At 38.9% G+C, this 10,401-nt stretch overlaps 1 protein-coding gene across 1 annotated transcript; it reads right to left on the bottom strand.

The window, feature by feature from the left end:
- Positions 1-265: 265 nt before the first annotated feature.
- LOC124065462 (docking protein 1-like) lies at positions 266-8,968 on the bottom strand. The gene is made up of 7 exons (XM_046400892.1): positions 8,835-8,968; positions 7,851-7,929; positions 4,226-4,368; positions 4,029-4,139; positions 3,778-3,847; positions 3,001-3,173; positions 266-2,847 (listed from the first exon to the last, which is right to left on the bottom strand). Exons 1-7 carry the CDS (start codon positions 8,889-8,891, stop codon positions 1,921-1,923), a joined length of 1,560 nt encoding a protein of 519 aa, XP_046256848.1. The 5' UTR covers positions 8,892-8,968; the 3' UTR covers positions 266-1,920.
- Between the last annotated feature and the right edge of the window lie 1,433 nt (positions 8,969-10,401).

Here is a 10,401-nt window from a genome sequence, read left to right as displayed (position 1 = left end):
AATTCTATCAACAAAACGTGATATTTATAAGACAAAGGTGGCAGGTTAGATATTACCAATTAACACTTCAAGGTCACCTTATCATGGCAAAACATCCAGGTGATGATGTTACATGAACATTACATTTGACAAAATACATGTGTCAAATGAATCCACCACGCACAGTGTGTGTGTGTGTGTGGGGGGGGGGTACTTACTGGGGGTACTGGAAATGAGTTCTTCCTCTAAAGGAGAAAAAAAAAAACCTGGGAGATTTTTTTTCCACAAGCTAAAATAAAACAGTAAATATGCAGTTTCATATTTAGAGATAATCTAACTTGTGTAAAGGAACAAATCATAATTACCTTCCAACAGCAAGGTGATTTGGGATGTCACAATCTGGCACTTAAACTTAAACTTGGAACAAAATACCTACTTAATGCACAAAAGAAGTCAAGTCAAATCAAGTCAACTTTATTTGTATAGCCCATTTTTACAAGCAGTTTAAGAATAAAATTTTTGTTTCAGATCCAATCAAGATTTTTCACAACCTCTGTACAGATGCTGCCGAGCGTGCCAAAACAGTTAAATCTGTCTGCTTGAAAAGTCTCCTTGAAGTACATTTTAATGTCATGTGCTGTGATGTTCTGCCAGTAAATCTGTTTCTTTCATCTGCTGATGTGGCACCGTATGCATTCAGCTCAGCAAGAAAAATAGATTGGCTGTGCAAGAAACTTTTTACAATAGTAATATACAAGCCCATATTTGCATTTATTGTTATGCCACGACTTGTAGTGCCCATAATAATTATGATCAAAGGAGATCAGCTCACACGGTATAAAGAAAAACAGGGTCCACACAGGGACGAGGCTGGGGCGGATGAACGGTCAGAAAACAAAACTGCCAGTGTCAGACTTGTGTCTCGTGAAAACCAAAAGTCAACATTAACTTATTATAATGTAAGAAGTTATGTAACTAAGGTAATTATTTTCATTCGTGCCTAAACCTACACAAAGTGTGACTTTTTCGCATATTTGGATTTTTCACATTTTTTATCTTCAGTGGTCATATATATTCAAGGAAGTCAGTGGCAATTGACCTATTCACTCATTTAGGTATGAGGACCCCTTGGTCTTTTAGACGACAATATTTGTGTAAAGTTTGCAAACATTAGCTAAACATTAGCCACGACAAGCTACTGATCATATCAGTCAGGGGTTATGAAGTTGAAACATACATTACAAAAACATTATCTACAGTGTTCACACAGAGAAGTGACACAACCTACAAAGCAAAAATATACTTTGAGTAACACATTGTGAAAACGAAAAATACTGATTTCATCTTCACTGTTTAGATATAACTGTTTATACGACACAATACATAATTTCAATAAAAAACAAGCTGAGAAGTAACTATAGGGAAAATTTCTTGTCAGCATATCTAAATGAATATCTTAAAAGTCTGACACTTCCCTGGGCGTAAGTCTGATCCTGTCACTTTCTTTACTGAATGGCTATTAAAAAATATTTACAAAACATTTTTTAAACTTTGGCTGAAAAAAAACATTTTGTGCGAGAAAAGAAAGAAATGAGCCTAGCAGACCTCTCTAGCTGCTGCTCATCTCTGCTTCAGTCTACTTTAGCTTCTCAAACACACTCAAAACTCCTATTGAGTTGTATATGGTAGAGTTGCATTGTGGGTAATGTAGGCACCACGTTTTGATAAGGAAGAAAAATGTGTGAAATAAATCCATCTGCTGCATCAGTTTTAATCTCTCTTCTAAAAACTGTTTGTCATGAGTCCCAAAATGTGCAAAATAGATAGAAACGGGTGGAGTGATAGGTGGAGGGAAATTTGGCCCTCTCTAGTCTAGTTTTGTGGGCCAACTGTAAAATGCTTGTTTTACTTTGTTCACAGCTCATTTCTAAATGATCTAAATTAAATGATGCCCAGGTTTTCATAGATTACATCATCAAGAGACTGGTCTGCAGCCTTTGTTGTGCTCATACTGTTAGAAATAGCAGAAGAAGAGGAAGAAGAAGGTGAAGAGCAGGAAGGGACAAGGATCAAAGATGAAGAAGATGATGGTGTTGTTTTGCAGACTTGAGCATAAAGGTGGGAAAAAGGGTCCGGTTTACTCTCCTTTTTATGAGACATTTCCGCCTTGCTCATGGGCTCACTATAGATGGGTTCATCACCCGCCAAAGTGACCGTTTGTTTGATCTGAACTGGACTGATTTTGTCGTACACCTCAGAGTAGACGCAATCTGAATCGATGTTAATGGAGGGGACTGAATCAAAGGAAATGGGAGAGGGAGTGTCAGTTTTTCTTGAACTGGGGGGTTTCAGTGGGAGAACACTGGCTGGGTCTACATATAGACCGGTGGCCGATTGCAGTTTTGGTGCAGACCGAATGCAGTGATCTGGGTCAGCATATACAGCTTCTGACTGGCCTCCACACTGACCCCCAGAGTGACTGTCAAGTGTGGGGACCAGTGGCAGAGGCATGAGGGTGATAGGAGCTGGCTGTGCTGACACACACTCTGATGAAGCAACCAAATCTTCCCGAGCAGGTGCACTCTCCTCTGAAGCAGCGCATTTCCTCTCCTGTGTCCTCAGTTTGTCCTCGAGAAGGGCAGACATGCTGGTCATATCGGGTATTTTGGGGAGAGGGGAAAGAGCCTGTATGTTGGTAACGATAACTTTCTCACCCTCTTGGTTTTGGTTGCTTATTGTAACAGGGGAAGTCTTTCGTTTGATGGTACTCTGAATCATGGAGAATATTTTCTCAGCCTGCTGCGTCTCAAAGGTGAATGATCCAGGACCAGATTCACAGCGTCTGCCTGCCTCAATGGTTAAGGTGAGCTGGTGAGAACAAGAAGAGAATCAAATAAAGAACACCCATACGGCCAGCAGTTCTAAACTTGAAAACGAATCCAATACAGCATGCTGTTATAGAAATGTGCACACATCAGTTTTAATGGAAGCTGGGATTGTTTGTAATACTGAAAACCTTACCTTGTCTTTTCCATATCGTCTCAGCAGTTCGTATGGCCATTCGCTAACAATGTTCTTCTTCTGTTTTTCTCTCAGCAGCAGTGCCTCTCTCCCCACCTCCAGCCAGTATGACCCCTGCAGGCCGCAGCGAGTCGCTGCGTCAGTCTTCTGAATCGCCACCCAATACTCTGAGGCTGGCAAGAAAGACAATATTTGAATTAAATAAAACAAGATAAGACTAACCGCTGTTTTACACCACATATTAAAGATGCTGTTACATTTGTATATATTAAGTTTCTTTCATTTCTCTTTCTCCAGGTAGGAAGAAATTTGCAAGTTCATACAGCAAAGGTGCCACACCTCAGGCTGCTAAATTGTTCTCCTGGATCAACATTCTTCATTATTCATGTATTTCATAATCTATATGTATTAGAAACGTTGTCGGTGTATATTCTGTGATCTTGATAAGTGTGCGTATTACATGACTGTCTTTTCTGGGAGAAATCTGGGAGAGATCTTTTTCGTCTGGCTGTGTGTCTTGTGCACATGTGCTAGGATGCACCCGTGTGTGAAAAGATACCCAAAGATACATTCCCTTCAGTCTAAACAGGAGCGTGTCATGTGCAACCAATCACCACTTTCATAAAAGTATGCTGTTCATCACAATTGCTTTGCTTTTCATGCGACAGACTGAAACAACAAATCCATTCGAAACAGGAAAGTGAGATCGGTTAAGGAATACAAACAAGTCTCAGAAGAACAGACGGCTGTTGAAAGGTGGGAGATCAGAAGCTATACCTTCATCTGCTGAGGCATATATCACGTTCTCCTCCATATGAAGCCGACTAGAACTTGAGCCGCCGCCTCGCTGAGAGAGACAGAGGCCAAAGAGAGAGGGGGGTTGTAAATCAACGGAGAATACACCTAAACCAGGCATTGTATACAAGCTACAAAACTGGCATGATGCCCGCTTATGGTCTGTTTTAACTTAACAATTACCAAAGTGCAAATATTTAGCTCAGCTAATGTGAGTTGCGTTTTCCTCTCACCTGAAACGTGTTATGGCACAGTTTTTCCACCCAGTCCACACAGTCGTCCTTGAGAGCAGCAAACACCATTGTTCTGTCCTGTGTCTCCACGCAAAATGCTGACATGTTCTCCTGCAAACAGCACACATACCGCTTTGTAAATTTAATTACACGATTTCTCATAGATACGAAAATTAGAAACAACTTCAAAGAGTCACCATGGGACAGGCTTCGGCATTTGGGGGGAGTCTGAGGACACTGATCAGCTCAGACAGTCGGACCACCTTCACCTTCCTGTCCACATGAGGCTGGTGGTGATGTCTCCTGACCCCAGTACCATGATCCCCTCCAACTCCGCCGCCTGGAGAATACAACAGACCAACAGACACAAAATTGTTATATTGAGATTATTTACCAAGAAAACCAAAAAGATCATCTTAAAAGTTCAGTGTGTGGGAATAAGGAGACATAGTGACAGAAATGGAATTTCATATTCCTTATCATCACCAAACTAAAAAACACTTCTACATAGTCTGACATGTTGCACTGCCATGTTTCTACAGTAGCTCAGAATGGACAAACCAAGCACTTTGGTGATACTAAGTTGCAAAGCTAAGTACAGATGCTAAGCTAAATACAGATGTAAGGTGTATTTTTCTGTCCAATTTAACACATGCATAGCCTTGTTTCGGACATGTGAATCACTGCATACATCACATATTTATTTTCCAATTCTAACAATACATTTATATAAAAAAAGTGAATTTAATAAAGAATACTAACATGAAAAATCAGCCTCATCATCAGGTAAACATATGCACATACATCTCCAATACAGCTTAACACGCTGGAACTGGCATTCATGAGTTCAAGAGTGTACTAATACCACACAGTTTGTTTTTTAGAAACAGGACCCAAAACAGGGTCCTTCAAACCTAACAGATTTTAGGCCATACAACAAGCCAAAATCCATTAAGGGCAAGTGACTTGTGCTCTTCTTCTCGCACATCCATAACATACCATCCATGCAGGGTTAGTAGTATACACCTCTTAAATCAAATTATTTTTTTAACACATTGGGTCAGTAGTTGGTAATGTTGATGTTCAGATATTAGTATCATTAAGGAAGTCAAGTCAAGTCAAGTCAACTTTATTTGTATAGCCCATTTTTACAAGCAGTTTGTCTCAAAGGGCTTAACATAACATCAGCAACATCCTCTGCCCTTCGACCCTCACATCGACTAAGGAAAAACTCCCAGAAAAAACCTTTAACAGGAAAACTGGTATCTGAATGTCTCATCTCATTATGCATTACATATCGTGTGACGCTTGCTCACAAGGCAGATAGCTATTATTTACAGTGCTGCAACAAATCCTGCACACATGCACACAAACGGAAGCCTTTAGTATTTACAAGTTCAGCTTAGTTCAGTTATTGCCATATGTTTTTTCAGCATATACAAAGCTGTATTTACTCACCATGTTGCCCTTTAAAGCAAGAAACAAGAGAGAATAACTGAAACCACAAAATAAATCTTGTGTATTCCCAACACGACATCAAACATTCCTGCATCTTCACACACCTACTGGGCAAACAGCAAAGCAGTATGTTTTACTTTAGAACAGTCTTAAAAAATTGACCCTGGATGAACTCCAGCACATTAGTACATCATGGTTGGAGTGTTTAGCTCTTAGGCCTGTCACATCTTGTTGTTGTTTATTTTACATTATTTTACATGTTGTTTATTTGCTGAATGTAATTAGTTAACCCTGCTGGGGTTTACCCCCAAATACAGTTAGACCTCTATTACTGAGTGTGCTCTCTGTAAAACCCCAATGAACATGCCATAGTGCTGCTGCACTTCTCAGAGGCTGATGAGAAACAGGTTAAGGGAAAGGTGGAAAAGGTTATTAATTATGTGACAGGAAAAGAATTTCACAGTGTTGGACTGACACCTGGAGATGGAAGTTAGATGACATTGTTGAGGTTCACTCTATAAATTAAAAAATCAACCATTTAAAAAGTAAATACAATAGAATATAGTGTATGAGATCATTGGTAAACATTTTGCTAAATATGTAATTATCTGTGATTAATAAAGTAAAAAAGAATACAATTGAAAACATATTTTAAAAGACACATTAAGTTGTATTATAAAAAGTCAGACAAAACTGACTTATATGCAAGGACAAAAAATAAACACTAGAGGTCAACATTTTCATTTTTATGTCTTCAGCAGAGAGTTTTAAAAACATTTGGTGAAGAAGGTGATATATGACGTATTATTTATTTTATTCTGATTCCAAATTTTTCTGTTATTATTATTCATCAAATATTAAATATCTGGAAATGATCTGAGAAGCTAGTTGATTATAAGACATCTATTTGGATCATCTTGGCTTCAACACAAAATACACATATATACAAAATACAAACTCATAAAATATTAAAGTATGTTAGTCAGAGAAGATAAGGAAGTGAAGCTCCTTCCTAATTCAACCAGCTCTCACCATGTGGACACTTTCAAGTCAGCTCTCTGCTGTCTATTTTTATTTTCAGACGTTTATCGTCCCTATATTTAGATTTTATATTTAACTTTGTTTTCTTTTTAACATTCCACCTTTCATGTCTGTTCCTTTTATTTCTGTAACTCTGTTTTGTTATTTTATTATCCATTGCTATTCAGCATTTATTCGTTTTTATAGTTTATTTATTTGCTTTGTTTGTCTTTCTGTTCATACATTAACTCTTTTACATTATTTTAAAATTTATTATGCATTTAAATTTTTAAAATGATCCCACCTCTGGTGTTGCCTCAGAGGTGACGGTGGTGGGAAGGATTGTCCTGTTTTTTATTGTGTAAAGCTCTTTGGGCGACGCTGTTGTTTTGGCAATTATTGTATGAAAACTGCTATAAAAAATAACTTTAATTAAGGTTAATTAAATAAGTTTTAATTGAGAAAAACCCTGTGTCAGTGTTCACACTTTGGTGGGACCCCCTCAGCTGGTCCGTTGTCAACACACACACACACACACACACACACACACACACGGGATATCATTTAGAACAACACACAGTCTAACTGTGTTCCACTGTGGTGCATTGCACTGTACTACACACAGCGTCTATCAGACATCTGGACAGCTCTCTACACTGAGGAATACTAGTCACTGTTTAGGTTGCACTGCACATTTGAGTTTATAGTTGTAGGACCAGTTATCTAATATGCTCACAAGCAAAGCCTTCATGTGACATCAGGTTTATAACATCGTGCAGACGTATCCACTGAGTTCACATAACTCCATCACCAATTCTGGTCTTGAATTAAGCTTTCAGAATCTCTTCCACCTATGGGCTGTGTCTGCATCATTTCTCATGACAGGGGATGTCTTTCCCTGCTCATGCTTGTCTTCCCAGGAAGCGATATAAAAATGTTTTGCACGACTCTCCAAAAAACACATACAGCATGTAGATGTCATTGAAATGTTTGCATGGAGTTTGGTATTATTTAAAATGAATAGCATACTCATCTTGGAAACACTTGAGAAATAAACCTACTAGTACCCCTACCTGGTACCTTCACACCCCATTAACAGAGGATTTGTGTCAAAAGTGCTGAAGGCCAAGCTGAAATAGCTATCTGTTTTTTAAATTTTCTTTAAAATACTCTTTAGAACACCATCTACAGTCTACAGTTTCCAACAACAGCTTTTACTTGCTCAACACAACTCCATCATAAATGGTATAAAATCCTAAGAGCACAAAACATTGATTTACTGAAACTGTCCTTTTGCATGTCAGTGGGACAAATAATGGTAACGCGGTGAAAACACGAATGTACCTCCCATATCCTGAATCTCCAGTCGACCCACTCCACTGCTGCTTTGGGGAAACAGAGACAGCCACACTGGCTTCCATTTCTGACAAGAGACAGAGAGAGAGAGAGATGGTTAAGGGCAGAGAAAGCAGAGGTTGATCATGACAACTCAGGATAACACTGGCTACAATCAAGTGTGATTATATATCACACCCATCACGGATATGGTTGTTCAAGTTAATAAGACAGATTACTTAATTTTAGCATCCTTTCAGTTTCACCCCTCCCACATGTGACACAGAGAGATAAACATTAGTCACATCTTTTCTGTGTTTTCCATGTCTAAAGGTCCGGAGGAGTGTCTCACTATAAATAAGGACAAACCTCTGACTCAGTCCTTCCTTCAAAATAAAAGAGGGAGTGCATGCATGTTTGTTTGAATGCTACACAAGTACAATCTTATCATTACTGGAAGTAGCTCACATTTACAAATTGTTTCATATAATTCATTTAAACTGTAATCATTTACAGCAGAGTAACACTGATTTGAAGGTTATAGGTGTGATAGTTAATGTTAAGATTAAGTTTGGAGATTCAGTCAAATAGGCAGTGCAGATATGCTACGCAGCATGAGTGTGTGGTAGCTGTCAGGGCAGCACAGGAATGTGTAGAATGGAAACTGTGCTGTGTTTAAACTTGTTCCTTCGGATACCTGCAGTAGAGTCTCCGTTGAGTAACACACGGAAAGACTGAAAGTATTCTGTACCAAAACCATGGCTCATATATTCATTCCTTCAGCTAACTGCAGAATCTGCCTGACACCGGGAAAACAATATTTTACACTTATGTCTTACCAGTTAAAGCACTAGGTCACGCAGTATTATGAGCCAGTGTGACAGTACATCATCTGTTTTTTTATCATGTATTTACCTTAGCGTCAAGACAGTCTTCATATCTCACACTCGTGAATGATCGCTGCCACTGATAGAGGAAAGATCAAATACTCACTTTGCCTGCTCTGTGTGGCTGGAGGTAAACCTTCCCTGTTTTGGTCTGAGAGTCCATCTGTACAGCAAACACACTTCAGTTCTAGCTTGACGTTCAAAGTTCTTCTTTCTTCCTCTCTTTTTTTTTCTTTTTTCTTCTGGTGAATAGTGGAGTTGGGGCGTGCCCACGGTGAGACATTCTTGAAATATGATCTCCACCTGATGCACGTATGCATGCAGAGGTGTAGCTGGGATTGCAAAAGTGAGAGGGGCAGAGTTCAAGTGTTGCTCAGCTCACATAGATATTTATATGTACATATTTCAATTTAGAAACCTCAATCAGCACTTAAATATTTGTGATTTTATTGTTTATTAAAGAAGGTTGTACTAAAGGCCTAATCTTTAAAGTGAACAGACACACATTGAAGGTTTGGAGTTCAGCATAATGCAGTAAAATTCCAAATGCTATTTTAAGTGTCATGGTTTTAAGGTTTTATTTTAGTTATTTCCTGTTTCATTTTGTCAGCTGACTCTCATGTATCATGTTTTGTTTTATGCTTCTTGGCTTTGTCACTTTTCCCGCCTTCGTGATCGGTGACTTCTAGCTGTTCTTTGTTAGTTTTCTCTCCCACATGTATTTATAGCACATGCCATCTGAAATAGGAAGTCAGAATTGTTTTGACTCAGAAGGTCGGGAGAATCTCACCAACCTAAAATTCCAAAATGGATTCGCCTCTTGTATGGATATTTGCTCGTTTGATGTTGCTTGCCGGTTAAGATTGCTTCATCTGGCTTTAACAATGGCCTGCCTCTATCTTATGAAAACCTTTTGACCATTCGTATTTTGCTCATTAAATCACTGAATTGCACAAGCTCTGCTTCAGTGTGTTCATTGCATTCTCTAGTTAGTACCTTGTTTACACAAGTGTGACATGAATCACTTAGCACATAGCTAAGGTTAGGGTCTGCCTTTGAAAAAACACTGACTGTGGAACAGGAAAGAGCATCATAATTACAATTGCCACCAGAGGAGGCACTTGCTGAAACGGCTGGTGCTGTTTTTATTTGGAGGACATTTAGCTTGTGAGGAAAATACAAAATGCATATCAACTCGGTGACTTCATGTGTCTGTTTGCCTCATTTTGCTCACATTTCTGGCTGGGGACATGAAGGACTTGACAGCTGAGCTGCGACAGAATTTGTCTAGTGCCAAACCTTTTCTCCTGAGAAATTTGCTGTCGTCTAGAATTGACTGACCAATAATGAATTCAGTTCCACACCCCTCTGTTACTGGTGATAAATCTGTGACCATTTCCCCAAGGACACATACTCTGACTAGTCTGACAGCCTCTCCCTTTTTTTGCCTCTCCATTTGCAGGGGTTAGTGTTAACAAATGCTGAGGATACATACAAAGTTACATACTGCTAGGAAATTTAGCTGCCAAATGCTCTTCTGTGTTGACCAGCAACTAGTTTTGAGAAGTGAGCAGTGGGTTTCAGGGCTTTTTCTATGTCTGCCATATTTTAATATAAAGCTAATGAGAGCAATAAAGTTCCTGTCTGTTAAAACAAAACAATGTGCTGAAAGA

This window comes from Scatophagus argus, chromosome 2, assembly GCF_020382885.2.
Source record: "Scatophagus argus isolate fScaArg1 chromosome 2, fScaArg1.pri, whole genome shotgun sequence".
Taxonomy (NCBI): Eukaryota; Metazoa; Chordata; class Actinopteri; family Scatophagidae; genus Scatophagus; species Scatophagus argus.
The sequence above is the reverse complement of the archived record's forward strand: the minus strand, read 5'-3'. Positions and strand labels throughout refer to the sequence as shown.

Bases quoted from the DNA above. Each gene is read 5' to 3' on its own strand.
- LOC124065462 (XM_046400892.1), bottom strand. From the start codon at position 8,891: ATGGACTCTCAGACCAAAACAGGGAAGGTTTACCTCCAGCCACACAGA. The intron at 3,848-4,028 runs GTGAGAGGAAAA...TGTCTCTCTCAG, and splicing joins TGTGCCATAACACGTTTCAG to CGAGGCGGCGGCTCAAGTTC. The intron at 2,848-3,000 runs GTAAGGTTTTCA...TGTTCTCACCAG, and splicing joins GACGATATGGAAAAGACAAG to CTCACCTTAACCATTGAGGC.